The sequence below is a fragment of the Lepidochelys kempii genome, chromosome 7 (assembly GCF_965140265.1).
Source record: "Lepidochelys kempii isolate rLepKem1 chromosome 7, rLepKem1.hap2, whole genome shotgun sequence".
In the NCBI taxonomy this organism is placed as follows: domain Eukaryota; kingdom Metazoa; phylum Chordata; order Testudines; family Cheloniidae; genus Lepidochelys; species Lepidochelys kempii.
This window is the reverse complement of record NC_133262.1, coordinates 8,403,084-8,424,352: the sequence shown is the minus strand read 5'-3', so window position 1 is coordinate 8,424,352 and position 21,269 is coordinate 8,403,084. Positions and strand designations below refer to the sequence as shown.

The 21,269-nt window shown below is 38.8% G+C and overlaps 1 protein-coding gene across 2 annotated transcripts in view; it reads right to left on the bottom strand.

Moving 5' to 3' along the window:
• TAFA1 (TAFA chemokine like family member 1) overlaps window positions 1–20,172 on the bottom strand; it is a 350,487-nt gene extending 330,315 nt beyond the window's left edge. For both annotated transcript variants that reach the window (XM_073351052.1, XM_073351051.1), the window contains exons 1-2: window positions 19,761–20,172; window positions 17,492–17,612 (exon numbers count right to left, since the gene is read on the bottom strand). In XM_073351052.1, coding sequence (XP_073207153.1) covers window positions 17,492–17,609 — 118 coding nt within the window. In that variant the 5' untranslated portion in view covers window positions 17,610–17,612; window positions 19,761–20,172. The remainder of the gene's footprint in view (window positions 1–17,491; window positions 17,613–19,760) is intronic.
• Between the last annotated feature and the right edge of the window lie 1,097 nt (window positions 20,173–21,269).

The following is a 21,269-nucleotide window of genomic DNA, read 5'->3' as shown; positions in this document are numbered from 1 at the left end:
TGGTTAAATGAAACAGACTTACAAAGACTGGCGGGCAAAATGTGCTGATACAACAAACACTGTTGAATATGGGGGTGTTGAGGAGTTGCCTCGTGGTTGGGGCTGCAGTGGGCTTGCCTTGTGCGGGGGAGGTGTACTGGGTTTTTTTGCATTTCAAAGGTGGTAACCCTATGTACACCAGCCCTATCTTTGGACCAAAGAAGTCAGTTCACTGTAAGACTGCAGAGAATCAAAACAGAAGCTAATAATGAAATGAAACTAATGTAAGTAACTGCGGGGAAACGTGGCAAAAAATCCAGTGAATTGAAATCAAATAGTTCTGACCAGTGTACTACCATTAGTATAATATGGGCTGGTCTACACTACTGCACTAAATTGATCTAAATTACGTAACTTCAGTTGTGTGAATAACGTAACTGAAGTCGACGTAGTTAGATCCACTTACCGCGGTGGCTACACTGTGCTGTGTCAACGGGAGAGCATCTCCCATCGACATCCCTTACGCTTCTCAGGGAGGTGGAGTACACAAATCGATGGGAGAGTGCTCTCCCATCGATTTAGTGTGCCTTCACGAGACCCGCAAAATCGACACTCGCTGCACCGATTGCAGCAGTGCCGATCTATCCGTAAGTGTAGACATGACCTCACATCTAAATAATTATCTGATTCCACCCTCCATTGGGGGAGAAGAAAGGTAAAACATTTAAGAACAAGAGCCTGATGAGAACATCCTGGCTGCAACCTTCAAATGTCACCTTTGCATGGCATAGTCCATAACTATTCAGATGCCCACAAATATAGTGCCTTTAATGCCAAACTGGGACATGCATGGTAAAGCGCTGGTGGAGTGGAATGAGCATCTCTGTTCCTAGCTTCTCTTCATTTACTCTTTCCTAACTATAAATTGTATCTGTCTCTCCCCACCCCATATAGTTGGGTTCTAATAAGGAGGGAATCTTGTCATATAATAGCTATGAGGAAGCCTGACGCTGCTAAAAACACCTTTTCCCTCAGCAGAGGTCACTGTGCATTAGGATAAGGCTTAATTAAATGGAAAGGGGATGAAGAAGAGAAAAGAAAATATTATTTTACTCTTAGAATCTGAATACACTCAGAGCTTAAAATTACAATGTTGTATACTATCACTGTTTTTCTGGCTTCATCAATTTTTTTCTTCCAAAGTCAGCACCCCAGACTCTTACATGCCTTTGTCTCCTGCTGTCATCAAGACGTTTGCATGCATTAATCCATGACAAATGGCTTCATTTGATCCATAACTGATTTCCCCACCCGTCAACTAGAAAAGGATTACAGAAATGAAAAGAAAAACTAGGCTAGAAAAAAGGGCTCATCTATTTATTGGTGTGGGGACAGTATACACATTAAGGCAAACAATACCAGGCTGGCTGAGGGAGAAAGCACCGGCTTTTCAGTCATGGAAAGTCAGTTTCCAGCATGCTAGGAAAACAAACTACATTTTAATCCAGTTCATATTATATGATACAACTACAGTAATTACAGCATTACAGATGTGGCAACTGGTTTGGATATGCTAATTCCCCACCAGATCCCTGCCCTGCACCTTTTCCCGAAATTCAAACCAGAAACAAACCCTTTCAAAGCCTTCCATTATATTGACAGGTTTCAGAGTAACAGCCGTGTTAGTCTGTATTCGCAAAAAGAAAAGGAGTACTTGTGGCACCTTAGAGACGTAAAAGAATAAATGGACACAAATCAGATGTCAAGAATTATAACATTCATAAACCAGTCGGAGAACACTTCAATCTCTCTGGTCACGCAATCACAGACATGAAGGTCGCTATCTTAAAACAAAAAAACTTCAAATCCAGACTCCAGCGAGAAACTGCTGAATTGGAATTCATTTGCAAATTGGATACTATTAATTTAGGCTTAAATAGAGACTTGGAGTGGCTAAGTCATTATGCAAGGTAGCCTGTTTCCTCTTGTTTTTTCCTACCCCCCCCCAGATGTTCTGGTTTAACTTGGATTTAAACTTGAAGAGTGGTCAGTCTGGATGAGCTATTACCAGCAGGAGAGTGAGTTTGTGTGTGTATGGGGGTGGGGGGGATGTGAGAAAACCTGGATTTGTGCAGGAAATAGCCCAACTTGATTGTCATGCACATTGTGTAAAGAGTTGTCACTTTGGATGGGCTATCACCAGCAGGAGAGTGAATTTGTGTGGGGGGGTGGAGGGTGAGAAAACCTGGATTTGTGCTGGAAATGGCCCACCTGATGATCACTTTAGATAAGCTATTACCAGCAGGACAGTGGGGTGGGAGGAGGTATTGGTTCATATTCTCTGTGTATATATAAAGTCTGCAGCAGTTTCCACGATATGCATCTGATGAAGTGAGCTGTAGCTCACGAAAGCTTATGCTCTAATAAATTGGTTAGTCTCTAAGGTGCCACAAGTACTCCTTTTCTTCTTCCATTATATTATATCCCCCTGTTACTTGTCATCTTAATGCATAGCAATGCTCCCTGGCTCCTCCTGAGACCCCAAAACTTAAAGTATCCCACTACAGAAATAAGCATAAAAAGAGCTACATGTGGGTAATGCTACTTATCACAGAGCAAAGACATAAAAAAGTCAGAAAGCACCTCACACATATTTCACACCATACAAAAGACACAGTTACATGCCATGAGAAAGTTACTCCAGAGCTGAACTAAAACAAGTACACAGGGACATCCTGACAGGCCAACCTTCTCTATGCTGCCTGGATTTCTCTTGGGAAGAATGCACTGGCTGGCTTATCTGGCTACATGCTACCGGATAGGATTTATCCTTTGAAAGGATAATGCCTTCATCACTGGCTTTACATTTTTGCCTGGGATAACACAGAAATCCTGACACTGGTAGAAGTATTTACTTAAAAGGGCACAAAGAAAAACTGAGAAAAACATAGCAAGCTATGAGCTTTCCTCTTTTTTAAATAAACACATCCAGTTATATCTTATTAAATCAATTTTCCCATAAGGTGTGTCATAAATATAAAGGGAAGGGTAAACCCCTTTGAAATCCCTCCTGGCCAGGGGAAAGCTCCTCTCACCTGTAAAGGGTTAAGAAGCTAAAGGTAACCTCGCTGGCACCTGACCAAAATGACCAATGAGGAGACAAGATACTTTCAAAAGCTGGGAGGAGGGAGAGAAACAAAGGGTCTGTGTCTGTTTGTAGTCGTCTTGGCCAGGGACAGAACAGGAATGGAGTCTTAGAACTTTTAGTAAGTAATCTAGCTAGGTATGTGTTAGATTATGATTTCTTTAAATGGCTGAGAAAGAATTGTGCTGAATAGAATAACTATTTCTGTCTGTGTATCTTTTTTGTAACTTAAGGTTTTGCCTAGAGGGGTTCTCTATGTTTTTGAATCTAATTACCCTGTAAGATATCTACCATCCTGATTTTACAGGGGGGATTTCTTTATTTCTATTTACTTCTATTTTTTATTAAAAGTCTTCTTGTAAAACACTGAATGCTTTTTCATTGTTCTCAGATCCAAGGGTTTGGGTCTGTGGTCACCTATGCAAATTGGTGAGGCTTTTTATCCAACATTTCCCAGGAAAGGGGGGGTGCAAGTGTTAGGAGGATTGTTCATTGTTCTTAAGATCCAAGGGTCTGGGTCTGTAGTCACCTAGGCAAATTGGTGAGGCTTTTTACCAAACCTTGTCCAGGAAGTGGGGTGCAAGGTTTTGGGAAGTATTTTGGGGGGAAGGACGCATCCAAACAGCTCTTCCCCAGTAACCAGTATTAGTTTGGTGGTGGTAGCGGCCAGTCCAAGGTGTAATATTTTGTACCTTGGGGAAGTTTTGACCTAAGCTGGTAAAGATAAGCTTAGGAGGTTTTTCATGCAGGTCCCCACATCTGTACCCTAGAGTTCAGAGTGGGGGAGGAACTGTGACAAGGTGCTAAGATCTTTTATAGAATTCTTCACTCCATTCTGATTCTAGAATCAACTGTTAGTGTTGAAAAGCTTCTGAATAGAAAAGCTGGTTGATTTGTGTATGTGTGTGCATGATGAAAAATAGCTGTTTAGTCACATTCATGGTGCTTTTCACTATAACTTACTTACCCAATACACCCTCACTCAAATCCTTAACTGGTATAAATCAGCCTAGCTCCATTGAAGCCGGGCTGTTTTACCCCACCTTTCTCCTTTGTGATTTTTTGCTTCTGTCAAATATATGGTGGGGAACCTCACTTGTTCATAGAACTGATCTCAGTTGCACCTGTAAATATAAAGTAATGGCACTGAAGTAAGAAACAGTGAAGCAACTCTTAAGATTTTAAAAAATACAGAATCAGACTATTAGATTTAAGAGGTACAGGTAAAAATATATTGTAATAATACTTGTTATATTTTTATCACCCTGTATCCCATTTACCAAAGAATGCCATTCCCCCATCTGGTTTTTCTACCAGTGCATTCCACAAAATATGTAATCTACAAAAATAGATACAGATTTTCTTAGTTTAATCATATTCTTTTAAAAATAAACAAATACATCAGTGGAACTTTCTTTGCTAAATAAACTATCCTTAGTTGCTTCCAACTTAATTAAATGCAATTAACTCTTGTTTGTTTTGGCAACCAATTAATGTCATGATCAAATATAAATAGACTCTGCAAGAAAAGATTATAATTAATAAATCCTTTACAATACTGTAAAATTACACTGAAGCTTTGCTTGCCAGAAATACTTAACTGCATTTTTGAAGTGTATTAATGAGGACACTAAAAAAGATAATAAAGTTTTATCAACGTGTATGCAGCTATTTTACTGTGGTTCTTGCCCTCTCTCAATCTGATCTATATAGCTTTCAGGCTGACAGTATTATTTAGACTTCATGAAATAGTAAGACCAAATTTCCTTCTTTCTGATCAATGCATTTGTTACAACATTTTAAAATATTTAAAGCCAAAGTTGCTATTCACATAACTTCATTGATTTAAACAGGGTTACGGCAGCAGAGATTTTTGCCCATGGTGTTTAGTTCATTGGCTGATAGAAAAAATATCTGAGAAATAATATCCAACGTGTAATATTACAAGAAAACAAAGGCTATGTCTTCATATGAATGACATGACTCCATACCAATGGGAACTTTGGGTTCTCAAGAAGTGCTGGATAAGCTTATTGAATCAGAGAGTCATAGAACTGGAAGGGACCTCAAGAGGTCATCTAGTCCAGTCCCCTGCACTCAAGGCAGGACTAAGTATTATCTAGACCACATCTGACAGGTGTTTGTCCAACCTGCTCTTAAAAATCCCCAATGATGGAGACTCTACAAGCTCCCTAGGCAATTTATTCCAGTGCTTAACCACTCTGACCGTTAGGAAGCTTTTCCAAATGTCCAACCTAAACAGCCCTTGCTGCAATTTAAGCCCATTGCTTCTTGTCCTATCCTCAGAGGTTAAGAAGAACAATTTTATATTTATATTTTTACCCATGTTTTAATAGCAATGTTAATATGCAGAGATATAAGGATTTTCAATCACTGTGTTTTCTAACAATAGAGTACACTATTCAGCCAGTGGTTAAGTGCAGTCTGTTATGTGCACACACACACCCCTACACACCTTAAAAAGTAGTTGAAAGCAGTGAAAGAAAAATCTTTGAAACAGGTTTTCAAAACAGCTCAGCAACCACAATTCTTAATGGGAGTTACTGGCTGTGCCTTCCATTTTTAAAGGCAGCCTTACATTCACAAACATTCTTCATGGCCCAAATCCACCCATACAGTACACACTCCAAATACGAGTCATCTCAGTGGGGCCACTGTAGTAGAGGGAATCCTAGCCTTTCCAGTCCATAGATCCTCCATGCCTTGCGGTCTCTTTGGACATATGCAGTGAGCCATGCTGTGCAAGCCATGTGCTGCCCCATTCTCTGATCTCAGTATCATAGTGCCTTGTGGGAGCTGCTCAATACCTTGCGGGTTTGGGCTTTAAGATTTGACCTGAGCACCCATAACAACTATGGACTTCAATGGGAATTGCAGGCACTCTGGATGTTTCCAAAGATAAACATTTTAAGATCTGTTCCTGTAAGTCCTGACTTGCACAAGTAGTCCTTCTTCACATGAGTCATTCCATTGCCCTGAATGGGACGAAGCATATGAGCAAGGGTTTGCAGGACTGGGCCCTTCCATTTCTGCCACCAGGCTGCTCTCCAGGTTATTCTAATGCAAAGTGTGTCTCTTTCTTCCACTGAAGTAAAGGAAGAATTGCAGCTGAACAGCTGTAAGATATGAACATACAATTGCTATTGATTATGACAAGCCAGAAACCTCGGCCCGCATCCTGCACCAGCTGAAATGAAGAGTTTTCCTGTCCTTTTGACAGGAGCAGGACTGGGTTCTTAAACTAACAAAGGAAATGAGGATGCTACCCATTTGGAACCTTCTGCAAGATGCACAGAGATAGATGCCAGAAAATCATCTTATTAACAGGGCCTAATAATATGAGTCACAAATTTATATGCGGTACTTTGGAACTTCATTCATTTTAACTTACACCCTAATTCCCCACTGTGCATCCTCGACTGAGACTAATACGTCTGGACTGGAGCTGTGCTGCAGCCCCACTGGTAGCTGCTGAAAGCCCAGTGGAAAGGAGTCCCCAGTGCCTGCCCAGTGCTAAAATAAGTTTTGCTCAGAAGAACAGTTCTGTTTAGAACACTGGAGAATAGTGGAAAAGCTGAATCCCACATGGAAAATAAATCATGCCCATTGTAAAGGTTTGATTTCACAACAGAGAGAAAAGGAAAACATGCAAAACGAAATGTAAAAGATTACAGGAGAGCAAGACTAAAACAAAAGGGTGAGATCACTTGCGTCTTAAGAGGAAATGCACTTGATATTACCTTTTCAAATACAAATCAGTGTTGAACTTAAATAGGGCAATAATTAAAGGCAGGTTTCTGATGTTATCCGCAGAAACCAATCAATGTAGAAATAATGTATATTGCCTTTGGGGTTTATATTTGTGTCTAATTTTTCTTGGGGCTTAGCCATCACAGTATGAATCCCCACAGTCTTGCAATATTGTGGCAGCAAGATACAAGCATTACTGAGCATTGAAAGGTCCCCTTGTGACTCACATCGCAACCCCCTATCCTCTCCCCCAGGCTGCTCTCAAGCAGAGACTGAGTTTTGACACATGGGTGTGGGAAGAGAAGATATCCAGCAGAGATTCAATCCCTCATGCTGCCGAGTGCTGATGTGAGGCAAAGCACAAGTGCTGGGTATTTGCTTTTTGTTCAGCGTCTCCAAAGAATGGCTTCTGTGACATATAGAGAAAGATGCAGAGTGCCCAATGACAGAGAGTAAGCCACTGTGTCCACGCTCAACTGAGCGCTGGGGAGAGTGAAAGTGGGCACATCAGGAGGTGCGGACAAAGTGTGGTCAAGGCACCGGGGTTTATGTGCAACTCCCGTGCATCCAAAAGGAATGTGTAACAGCTAGTATCAAGATACTCCTGTTATCACCCAGGAGTTCTTTCACACAGTGTGTATGGAAGGGCTGATCTTAGGAGATACAGAAATGCTTCCAATAGTTCCTTTGAAACAGTATCTCTCACAGCCAGCTGCTCAGTGCCTCCTGGCACATGCTGGGCCCTCTGTTCTTGGCAGCCCATCAGACTGCAGCACACATACTCCCCCTCCATTTAATTCACCTTACTGGATCACAAGTAACAAACCACCACATTCAGCAGCATGACTGGTGGCTGGCTCCACACACCTGCAGCACAGAGATGCTAGGCAGATACCTGAGGCAGGATGAGGAGCTGCAATGCTGAGTCACTGGCATGACCCTTGCTAATGCCTAGCTGTACGTAGATGGAGAAATTCTGTAGGCCCTTTGACTCCCTACCAAGTATTAGTTTTTCTGTGGCAATAGCCCATCCCCTTTGTCCACTGTACATGGGGCCACATGAGATGGAGATGGATCAAGCATTCTGGCCAAAGCATTCTCCTCAGCTTCTTCAGCCAGAAAGCTCTACATCTGCAGTATCTGTTTAAACCAGTGATTTGCAGGGCAGCCTTTGTAAAATTCTTGCTCTACTACATAAGGTGATAAAGCATCAGAGCTCTAGCTGAACTGGTCTCCATTAGATATTTTTACTTGGAATTAATTGATCAGGGAGTGTCCTGACTAGCATTTACAACTGTGTTAATTACTTTGAGTTTATTGACAGCCAATTAATTCAAGGTTTAAAAAAGTCTAGCGTAGACATACCCATTAAAAGGTATAGTGTTGCAATAGTCCCATTGATGCTGGAACTCTTGAAGGGCAGACCCCATCTCCTTCAATTGATGAAAGCCATAAAATGCAATTACAGAAACTTTATAGGCACTTACACCATCCTAAACAATTACTGCATGTGAGCTACGGACCATAAAGATGGTAGATGGTACAAAATAATGTGTATGGAAAATACAAATACCAATTACTGCATGTGAGCTATGGATCATAAAGATGGTAGACGGTACACTATACATAAGAACATAAAAACGGCCATACTGGGTCAGACCAAAGGTCCATCTAGCCCAGTATCGTGTCTTCTGACAGTGTCCAATGCCCGGTGCCCCAAAGGGAATGAACAGAACAGGTAATCATCAAGTGATCCATCCCCTGTTGCCCATTCCCAGCTTTTGGCAAACAGAAGCTAGGGACACCATCCCTGTCCATCTTGGCTCATAGCCATTGGTGGACCTATCCTCCACAAACGTCTCTAAATTCTTTTTTGAACCCTGTTACAGTCTTGGCCTTAACAACATCCTTTGGCAAGGAGTTCCACAATTTGACTGTCCATTGTGTGAAAAAATACTTCCCTTTGTTTGTTTTAAACCTATTGCCTATTAATTTCATTTGATGACCCTTAGTCCTTGTGTTATGAGAAGGAGTAAATAACAATTCCTTATTTACTTTCTCCACACTAGTCATGATTTTATAGACCTCTATCATATCTCCCCTTAGTCATCAAGCTGATAAGTCCCAGGTCTTATTAATCTCTCCTCATATGGCAACCATTCCAAACCCCTAATCATTTTTGCTACTGTTTTCTGAACCTTTTCCAATATATCTCTTTTGAGATGGGGCAACCACATCTGCACACAGTATTCAAGATGCAGGCATACCATGGATTTATATAGAGGCAATATGATATTTTCTGTCTTATCTATCTCTTTCTTAATGAGTCCCAACATTTTGTTCACTTTTTTGACTGTCACTGCACATTGAGGGGATGTTTTCAGAGAACTATCCACAATGACTCCAAGATCTCTTTCTTGAGTGGTAACAGCTAATTTAGACCCCATCATTTTATATGGAGAGTTGGGATTATGTTTTCCAACGTGCATTAGTTTGCATTTATCAACATTGAATTTCATCTGCCATTTTGTTGCAGTTTTGAGAGATCCTTCTGTAGTTCTCCACAGTCTGCCTGGGACTTAACTATCCTGAGTAGTTTTGTACCATCTGCAAATTTTGCCACCTCTCTGTTTACCCCTTTTTCCAGATCATTTATGAATATGTTGAACAGCTCTGGACCCAGTACAGACCCCTGAGAGACCCCACTATTTACCTCTCTCCATTCTGAAAACTGACCATTTATTCCTACCCTTTGTTTTCTATCTTTTAACCAGTTACTGATCCATGAGAGAACCTTCCCTCTTATCCCATGACTGCTTACTTTGCTTAAGAGCCTTTGGTGAGGGATCTTGTCAAAGGCTTTCTGAAAATCTAAGTACACTATATTCACTGGATCCCCCTTGCCCACATGCTTGTTGACCCCCTCAAAGAATTCTAGCAGATTGGTGAGGCATGATTTCCCTTTACAAAAGCCATGTTGACTCTTCCCCAAAAAATTATGTTCATCTGTGTGTCTGACAGTTTTGTTCTTTACTATAGTTTCAACCAGTTTGCTTCGTACTGAAGTCAGCCTTACTGGCCTATAATTACCAGGATCACCTCTGGAGCCCTTTTTAAAAATTGGCATCACATTAGCTATCCTCCAGTCATTTGGTACAAAAGCTGACTTAAATGATAGGTTACAGACTACAGTTAGTAGTTCTCCAATTTCACATTTGCATTCCTTCAGAACTATTGGGTGAATACCAGCTGGTCCTGGTGACTTATTATTATTTAGTTTATCAATTTGTTCCAAAACCTCCTCTAATGACACCTCAGTCTGGGACAGTTCATCAGATTTGTCACCTAAAAAGAATGGCTTAGGTTTGGGAATACAAACAAATATCAATTACTGCATGTGAGATATGGATCATAAAGATGGTTGACAGTACACTATACAAAAAAGTGTGTGGGGAAGATATAATTACCCATCAACTTACTGCAGGTTAACACAGACAAGATGAGAATCTGGCCCGTGACTTGATATTCTATAACCAGTGGATCATGTATGCAATCTGACAATGGTTAGGCAGATGGTGAGTTGTGATTACTGCTCTTGATTAGCTAAGAATTCATAGAATCAAAGAATATCAGCGTTGGAAGGGACCTCAGGATTGCACACATCTAATTATTATTGTTACCCCATCTTTCCCAAACTCCATCCCAGCCTGCTTGTTTGTTTCATCCACCTCTTATGTCTTGTCTTTTGGATTATAAGCATTTTGGGGCAAGGAGTGCCAGCTACTATATGATAATCTAGTACAATGAGGCTCCAAGATGGTTGGACTCTGGGCACTGCCACAATATAAAATAATAAATAATACATTGCAAATCTGCTAGGCAGAGGCAGGATGTAAAGCTGAACACCAGTAAAGAATAAATCACCTGGTGTGTTGCCCTGAGGTAAAGGCATATGGCAAGCACAGGGGGGTCTTGGTCCTGGACTGGAACTTCTAGGCTCTGCAATAATTCAAATAACAAATAAGACATCTACAGTGTTCCCCTACCAAACTAGGTCCATAGCCATGTGTTGAAATATTGCACAAAAGACAGACCATGATCTAATTTCAGAACCCATGATGGTATCTTCTCAAAGTAGCATGGATGAGCCATTAGAAATGTTAATTAACACTGATAGCAAAACGGGGTTAAAGAATAAAGTTTCTGGAGATTCTCCAGTGAGCAAATCATTTCTCATTCTTGCCTTAGCAAAATTAAAAGACACTAGTAGAAGATGACAACACCCTCTGCACCTCTGGCGGGTTGGGGGGTGGAGTAGGGATGGAGCAGCCGCTGCATTCCCAGGTGCAAGGATTGCAGTTCTGCACAATCCTTTTGCAGGTCACACAAGGAGGGTACAAGGGCTTTTTACATCCTCTGCACTGCTGTAAATGGAAGGGCCAGGGCCACACTTAGCTGCAGAAATATGGGGAAGGTCCAAAGCATAGTACTTAATGCATCAGGACAACAATATTTTAGTCGAAGTTCCTAACAGCAACCTGCTTCTTAAAGTTAAGAAGGACGTTACCAGATCTGAGAACAGCTTTCCCGTGTCCAAACTTGTCTCATTAACTTTACAACTCCAGTACACAGAATGTAACTCCAAAAAGCTGGTAGTTATTTACCATATCACAAAAGACATAAATAGGGAGATTTCTCAGTACCACAGAGCATGTTGTTCTGTCTTCAATTAGGGCCTTTTTAGGCCTGGCCCATGTCATCTTTTGGAGGTTTAATTCCTTGGATTTTTGTAAGCAATCTGTCATTACATCTTCTTAGGACATCCACTGCCCCAGACAAGCAAATCACAAGAGCACAACTCAGTATATAGTCCTGCCTGATACACCCTAGCTATTCACATTCCCCAGTCCAAAATTGTTTGTGCTATTTATAGCACGGCTCCTACACACACAACATCAATGCTGTTTTGCATGCAAGGAGGTGTAACAACATTACATTGCTCTGTATTATCACTCTTAACTCAGCAGCTGACAGTTTACATATCTGCAGACACAGACTTAGGAAGATATTAAAAGGTATATTGTACCTATAGCCAGTTCATTGATTATAGTATATCAAGTTCTGGACCAGATTCTGATCTTGTTTATATCTGTGTTAACCTGGAGTAAGTTCATTGGTTTCAGGGCATTTACTCCATATTTACAATGTAAACAAGATCAAAATCTGATCCTATGTCTTTTTTAGTTCTGTGTTAAGATAAATTATCAAGTGATATTGGCAATTACTTTTGTGGTCACTTGACCTTTACCCTTGATGTGCGTTAAGAAGTTAGATGGTGGTGAGCATATTGTACTGTGAATGCCAGGGTACATGTTTTTTTTTCTTTTCTCTCGTTCTCTAGTACAGTACCAGTATGGATTCTGATTGGCTTGAATACAATTACTAATAATTTTCCATATACATCTTCAAACCTGCTCCTATCAACATCAACAGCAAAAATCCCATTGGATTAGATCACTGATTCTCAATCATCCTGCAAGATAGGCAAGGAAATATTATATTCATATTTTTATTGAGGAAACAGACACAGAGAAGCTAAGTGCAACATTTTTACAAGATGTCATAAACTGGATATCAGCATTGGAGCCTCCCCAAATGAGTACAATTTTTGAAGATTTGGACCTAAGTGGCTTCCCTAAGGCTTCCCAAGTAAGTGGCAGAGTCAAGATTAAAACTAAAGTCCCTTGCTCACAGCCATAGATCAAGTCATTGTAAGACGCTGCCTTTCTTTTATGAAACAAGCTCAGAGAACTCCTCGGTTCTTGTTTGGTCTGAGTTTCTATAAGATTGCTTTGGCGTAGTGATTTTTTTTCTCTTAGTATTTATGGGCAAACTCTTCTCAAGATGATTTTTGATTCGTGTAAGATCTGCTGCTGCCACAATAAATAAAACTATGGATAGCTTAGTATTTAGTTGGTGTACGTATGACCTAAAGTCCTGGTTTTAACATTTATATAACTGTGTCGTTTGATGCATTTCTGTTACAGTACAAAGTAACACATGAAACACTGCCAAGAGAGAAAAAAAAGTGGAAGAAACTACTCAGCATTTTCTTGGCATACTGCCTTGAGAAACGCAACCACAATTTCACTGATACAAGCCAAACCAGCTCAGGCGGATACAACCATCTTTCCCTCTCTGAATAGGCCTTTTTTTTTTAATTAACATCTTTGCAAACGTTAACCATGTTACAGTATCTCTATGTTTCTAGCCCACATCTTTATACTTTACAAAATTCACGTAGGACCAACTTGGCATCCTGAATGTTTAACAAATTATTCTACATGGGCTAAAACGTGTCATGTCCAGGTGATGGTAACTTGCAATTTTTGTGTTTATTTTTTTTTTAACTTCAAGGTCTAACCATGGTATTTTCCATTTAGATTTAATGCTAATTCATAGAATATTCATAGAATATCAGGGTCGGAAGGGACCTCAGGAGATCATCTAGTCCAACCCCCTGCTCAAAGCAGGACCAATCCCCAATTTTTGCCCCAGATCCCTAAATGGCCCCCTCAAGGATTGAACTCACAACCCTGGGTTTGGCCTTAAGGTTCTTTCCTGAATTGAAATATAATCTCTTGTACATAATAAAACAATGAGAGATCATTTTGTATATTTGTGACACTGATGCGAATATCAAATTTATTTGCATCCTTAAGACTCAGAAATGCTTTGTTGACACTTTAGTGTCTTGCCAAACCTTAATGTCGACTTCCTACTTCTGGAGAACTGAGTCAATATTCGCAAAAAGAAAAGAAGTACTTGTTGCACCTTAGAGGCTAACCAATTTATTTGAGCATAAGCTTTTGTGAAGAGAGCTGTAGCTCACGAAAGCTTATGCTCAAATAAATTGGTTAGTCTCTAAGGTGCCACAAGTACTCCTGTTCTTTTTGTGAATACGGACTAACACGGCTGCTACTCTGAAATGAGTCAATATTGTCAATCAGATGATCAATGGACAATCACTGGCACTCAGCTACCTCTTTAAATCACAACCTGTCCAGTCTAATCCCAAGGCCAATTCAACAGCCATACAATTGTATGTATGCTGGAGTTTAAAATGGCCAATGTGGAATTGTTCTCATTGTGTTTTATTAACTCCAAACCAAACTAAGTACTCAGAGAACATTGATTGCTTCTTCCTAAAGTTATATCCTATGCATGTTTTCATGCATACTTTGTATAATATAATTTTCTTGAAAATGAAATATATTTATATAAGGATCTGCAGAAGACAATATTACCTAAAGAGAATTGTATGGCATTGGAGCTATGCAAGTTTACACCAAATGAAGACTGTCCTTTGAGTATTAGTCAAGAAGAAGGAAAAAACTCCATGCACACACTCAACCTATTTCATTTTAAAAGAACATTCACCAATACATGCCTTACTAAGACATAATTATATGCATTCAAACCTTTGGGTTAATGTGACAAGGGAGACAACAGTCCATGTACGTGTGCAATATCTTACATTCAATTTTATACCCATAGTAATATTGAATATATCCTGTATGTGCCCTTCAGCTACTATTTCACAGAAAATGAAGCTACAGTCACTTAAAAATTCTGTCACATAAAATGGTTTGCGATTTATTTGCAATTTTGTATCTTCTGTCACGTCATCTATAGGTTACCAAAATGATGAATTATAGAAATACAGCCTGCAGTGAAATGAAAATTTAAACTTGTGTGTTCGCATGTATAATGTCCAAAAGTTTATCTGAAAACATTAGAACATAAGAACAACCACACTGGGTCAGACCAAAGGTCCATCTATCCCAGATTCCTGTCTTCTGACAGTGGCTAATGCCAGGTGCCCCAGAGGGAATGAACAGAACAGGTAATCATCAAGTGATCCATCCCCTGTTGCCCATTCCCAGCTTCTGGCAAAAACTTACAATGTTTAAGAAAGTTTTAGAAAAAAAGGACTACTATACTTGATAAAGTCACCTTTCAGTGTCTCATGCCAGAAATCCATAGTGTTTCATTACTGAATTAATCTTCATATTAGAAATAGATTCTCTCAATACATATATCCATTCAGTTACATTCAAGTTTATTAGGTTCAATCCACTAAATCAGAATTTGTTTTTTTAACACTGCATGTACTTGTATTTAATGGATACTCTTGTATTTATCAAGTACAAGAGGCACAAGGCAGAAAGGAATCTGTCTCTTTTAATTACCCTAGTCTATACTAAAGTAGTCCTACCATTGAGTTTTTAATTGTTCGGAATGTCTCTTAAATTAAGTATCAAACTAATATCCATGTAATCCCACAAAATGAGAAAAAGTATGCTGAACCTGCTATTGACGATAGCTATTTTTGCCATGACTCAAAATTTCATATACACAAATATTAAATTACTGAAATTGTGCATTGGTTCATCTGCATCATTTGTATTAATCCTTATTTGGCTGAATATTTTAATCTTACTTATACAGTGACTAACAAACACATTCCTAATATTATAAATAGGAACTGCTTAGAGACTATAGTTGAATACATTAAATCAGTCAGTTTCCTAGTTAACATATTTCCATCCCTTTTATGTACAAACCTATTGCATTCAGTAAGCAGATTGCAAATTCATGGCCTTATAAAAACATTGTGCTGATTTCATGTTCTGACAATAGAAATTGTCTAAAATCTCTGTTTCCTCTAAAGGACCCTCCCTAGCTGGTACTTTCCAGGTGCAAAGCAATCTGAATCAGAGGTGAACACCATGTCAAATTCCACTCATCTGTCAATGTACTGGATTATTTCTTGAGAGACTGAAATTGGCTGCCTGGGATCAGAACACCATCAATCTTACTCATGCAGGGTGCGGAGTAGCTGCCTGAGAAAGGCTCGCAAGAGGAAACTCTCTGAGGTTCCTAAGCAGGTGATGAGGCAGCTGTAAAACCTTCACTATATCTGTATCACAGCTCTGAGTGAACGATTTGTCATTTTCCACATTTCCCCAATACTTGGTATGCATTCAGTGTCTGACTGTTCTTGCTTCATAAAAGAAGTGATTTTTCAAGCTTAGGCAAATGTGGCAAAGCTCTGGATCTGCCAGGCTCTCATTTTTTCTCATAATGTCGCTTGTTTCAACAGACTTTACAAAATGAGATTACATTTTCCTTTTACCTATTTATGCAAGTAGTTTGTTTGTTTGTTTGTTTAGCCAGGGGACAGTCTCAGATCACCAATCGTGATTTCGGGGCATTTCTTTTAATGGGCATTTCTCTGTGTATTCCAAAAAAGAACATCCAAAACGGGATGTATTCTCTAACTTCAAAATGCCGGTACTAAAGCCAATACAAAACACATAATAGTTGTTCATTAGATAAAGCCTGGGAGTCAAATTTTTAGAACCATTCCTCTCCAGGCTATGATTATATTTATTTTATATTATGTTATTGAGAGAGAAGACACGAAGATACCCCCAAAACACCCTATCACTTTTGGGCAGCGAAAACAATTGGAAAAAAAACTTTTCAGCACATTAGACCCACTAAAGATTAAGGGCAATTTTTTTCAAATGTGCCTAAGTGATTTAGGAGGCTAAGCCCTATCACTTTTGAAAATGTTAGCCTTATTCTAATTCTGCTTTGATCTACCTGCTTCTACAAATTAAATAATGTGTAATTACCAGCTAATATTCTCTGTTTCATCTCTAATTCTCTTGGGAAGAACTTTCACTCCTTTCCTTGGGTTCAGAGTATGTGAAATTACAACACAAGGCTCTCTCATTTCTAACTTATTGGTAATAATGAGCTTTAATATGCCATTTCTTCAACATTTTTCATATGATACATGATTCACAAAGTAATTACAGCTGAAAATTAACACCAACAATTTCTGTTTGAAGAATGTCAAAGTAATGAAAATATTTATACACAGTCTCCATTCCACACACAAAGAAACTAAAACCTGCTCTCAGCAACACTCATCTAACCCCACTGAAACCCAGGCCTGAATTCTACTCAGAGTTGCACCTTTGCAAACTCATGGCTTGCCATCAGTAAGATTAAAACTTCTAGGCCAAATTCTGCTCTCATATAGACCCATCCCATCCCACTGACCTCAGGAAGAGTGAAAAGGCTCAACTATTATCAGAGTTTCACTCATATCATTGTAAGCGTACAATTTGTGCCCAGATTGACATAGGTACAGCAAATAAAGTTACACAAAGCTCTGCCACCAGGATTTCTTCTGGGGAACAAAACTTACTCTGTTATTACACAGGAAAAAAAATAAAGAGAACAGAGAAATTAAATTCTTATCTAAAATAGGCTTTCAGTGATCAGCCTCCTGAGTTGAGAAGCTGTTAGAAAAGGATGCTAACAGGAGGCATATTCCAATACCAAACAGCCATACATTAGGCTGATCAGAAAGATTCTCTGAGATACATAGACAAACAACTCATAAATGTTCAATAACAAACTGGGATGTTTATGTTTATTCAACCATTTATCAAGGCAGACAAGTGCACGGATAGAGTGCCTGTCATCTTACAACATCCTGTAGCTGATTGGTCCTACCTGGTCTGTGCAGGTGATGCTGCTGGAAAGTGTGATGAAGAGACCCCTGACAGAGCAGCATTGCACATGCACTTATCCACAAATACAGGACCCAAGACATTGTAGAGACCATCGCCATTCTCTAAATGAAATATTAGACAGGCGTTAGTACATATAGCCTGAGAGCACACACAGTATTTAGCAGTGATTACAACAGTATTTTTACCTTTACAGTATCTTTGTTTCTTTCTTCCCTCCCTCTTCTCCCCCTCCCCTTGCAGGCTGCAATGGTTATATGACAAAGGTCATGTCAAAAACAAGAAAAGTTGAGGTAAAGAGATGTCAGCATGGGAGACTTGGTAACTTTTATAATTCAGTGGCACAAATGAAACTATAATGATCCAAGTACTTGAAGAAAAACAACATAAATAGAAGCTAGGGAAATATTCCCACTCTGTGCTGCAATTTGATTTACCAGTTGGGGGGGGGAGGGAATTACAATACTATCCCCCCAAAAATGAGCTCCTCAGACAGTATCAAAACTATTTTAAATATATTACAGATAGTCATACAACATTATCAGATATCTGAGATGCATTTTAAGCATCCTCCAGCCCCAAGGCTGCAAGGCAAATACCTACCCAGTAGGTAACAGATTATTGTTTTTGACTTCTGTGCACATTAATTTTTAATTGCAATGAATGCTGTCTGCTAAACAAAGTAATTGTTTCTCAGAATTGTGTTCTAATCCCCAGATAAAAATCAGCTTCCTTTTGTTTGGCCTATGCTCATAAAGAACAATAGTAAGGGCAGACTGAATTTTATATGTAACAAATAGGAGGTTTGATCTTTTCATAAGGTAGAGTGTGTCAAAATTTAAAGACAAACTCTTGCTGAAAAGGAATGGTGTACTTCTTTCTCTGTCTCCCAATGCTGGCACACTTGACTACTTGAAATATTATATGTGGGTAGATATTTCCATCCATTTATTATTATACTAATTGGTTAAATTTTCTCAGACTTTGTGACTTTAATAGCTCCTTCTCAATACCTGCAAGGATTGTAGGATTTGCAAGGCTCAGCTATGCTACATATCATCCAGTTCCTTTAATAACACCTTCTGCTGCATTTCATATTGCCAAATTAATCAAACTTCAGACATTCTCCTTATTCAGCCAATGACATGATGCCACTTTCTATCTAATAATCCAATCAGCAGAACATCATGTTCACTGAGGATGGAAGACTTTAAAGCTAAAAATCTTTTCTTAACCCTGAACATTCTATGCATTTAGGAAAGATCGAGCCGACCAATGTAAAATCCAAAAAATGACCTATCAGCACAATTTCTTTATTGGGGAAATACACACTATTAAAAATCATAGCGATGTTTATGTGTCAATAAAATATATGCACAGATTATTTTTGTTATTTTAATAAATAAGCATGGTCTTTGAGGATTGTTTTAAAGATTAATGGAAGAAAATCCCGCAAATAAACTGACAAGTATAATTAACTGCAAAATAGCAAAACATTATTTTCCTCAACACAAGGCTATTTGTTTCCCTGTTCTGTGTATCTGATGCACTATTCAGCATATAATTAGTTTTCCTTCCTACTGTTTACTTTTGTATACTTTTCCTCCTTTGTTTTTGGACTGAGTAATAGTGTAACATGGATTCTACCCCCTCCAAACAGATAGCTCACAATAGACCTCCCATGTCTTCAGAAATTAATGCTTTTTTTAGTCATTTCTGGTGCTCCCATGCTTTCATACAATGACATAAAAGGGAAAGGTGACTCTAACATGCATTGATATTTCAGGCATAAAGTGCTCTTATTTAACCTGAACTTTAACATCCTAGCCAAACCATGAAGCAAAGCCAAACTTCTACAATCACCCAATAGCTCCTATTTCTTTTTTTAAAATGTGTCCAGGTATCATATTCTTAACCACACTGAACAGATGACTTTGAAACCCCCCACCCCCACCCCATGTTTTCACTCTTAGTCTGCTACATCTTTTCCATCCTTCCTCAAACTACATTATTTTAATTAACTTTATTCAAAGCCCCAACATTCCTTCCTTACTAGCATTTCATTTCTTCATGTACTTGTTAGTCAGCTCACTACAACTGCTGTCGAACACACTGTTTTTATGCAAAGAGAGCCTCTTGCTAATATATATATATACACACACACACACAGATTCTGTGAGTATTCCTCCAGTTATTGTCAGATGAGTTCAAGATCTGCTTTCTGAATCTTAAATCCTAAAGAAGCTCCTTACCTGAGTAATCCAGCCAAGAGCAGAGTACTCTATTAGTGTTCATTGGAAAGATCTAACACTTTTTAAAATCCATCTGTACCACAATAAGGAATTTTAAATAGCTTCCCAATAATCTTCTTTATCAGGATTAAAAAAAAAAATTCTCTTTTTCGTCACCAATCCTATTCCCAGAGTAAAGGAGACATCTGAGCTCTCAGACTGTGTTGTCAGAAAAGTGGCTAAGGTTTGAGGGGTGGAAACCTTGTCATTTTCACCTTTAAATCATCTCCTAACGTCACCTTCTGTTTGATGAGACCTTTGAAGTGATCTTGAGATAATTTGCAGCTTCCAGTGTACTTAAAGATGAGGATCAGTTTATGTTTAATGACAGAGCAGCCTCACTACAGTGCATTCAATGCAGAGTAAAGCAGCTGTATGTACAAAGCAGGATTGCTATACAATGCTGTAAGTACCGGTAGTCTATTTCAATACATCCCTGCTCTGTAAAGTATCACATGTCTTAAAGTGACATTACCTCTATTACAAGCTACAATGAATTGCTATACCAGTCCACGATCTATTAACAACTGGAGTAACATTTAAATGCCAGCACATCTGATATTTTTTACATTATATATATATATATATATATATATATATATATATATGCATATACATATATATGCCCTCCTTGTGGTGAAAAGGAGTTCTTCTTTATATATATAGAGAAGAATATATATATATATTTTCTATATATATAAAGAAGAACTCCTTTTCACCACAAGGAGGGCATATTGAAAAGAAAAGAAAGGGCAGAAAAGTGTGACACAAGAGGACTACCAGTGGATGTGGAAAGACAAAACACTTTACTTGCAGTAGCCAATGGAAAATTAGAGACCCTTTAATTGCATTTACTGACCCTTTACTCTCAGGGCTCATTCTTCCATAGATTTGCTAGAAACAATCCGTAAAGTCAGTCCACAGATTTAAGGGAGTCTATTTAATTTCACAAGTTAGAAAGCAACATATATTTGTGATAATGTCTTTTTGGGGGTGGGGGGAAATACAAAGGGAGGGCAGAAAGGTGAAGAGTCCTATACACTTGGATAAGCTTTCCAAAAGCTTGTCCCAATACTAAGTAAAATAATCTCTTCTAATCCCCAATCATTTTTGAAGGTATCTCAGGATGCAATGGACAAAGAGTACCCTCCTTCAACATCCTACCAAATGCTTAAGCTTTGACATGACAAATTATTTATTACAGTCATTTATTTATTGCCCACATCTTAAGTGGCTGTTTACAGGAATGTACTGGTTTTTCCCGTCTTGAGCTATATGTAATTATTTTTTAAACAGCATTTTATATACTCACTACACCACTAAATACTACTTTGATAACATTAAGGCTCTGACTTAAGCCTACAAAAAACCAAGTATATTGGAAGTTAAAGCTGAAACCTTCACTTTAAGTGCACAGTGCCTAAGTAAGACAATACATACAGTAATATGTAAGAACACCTTCTTTGTAAC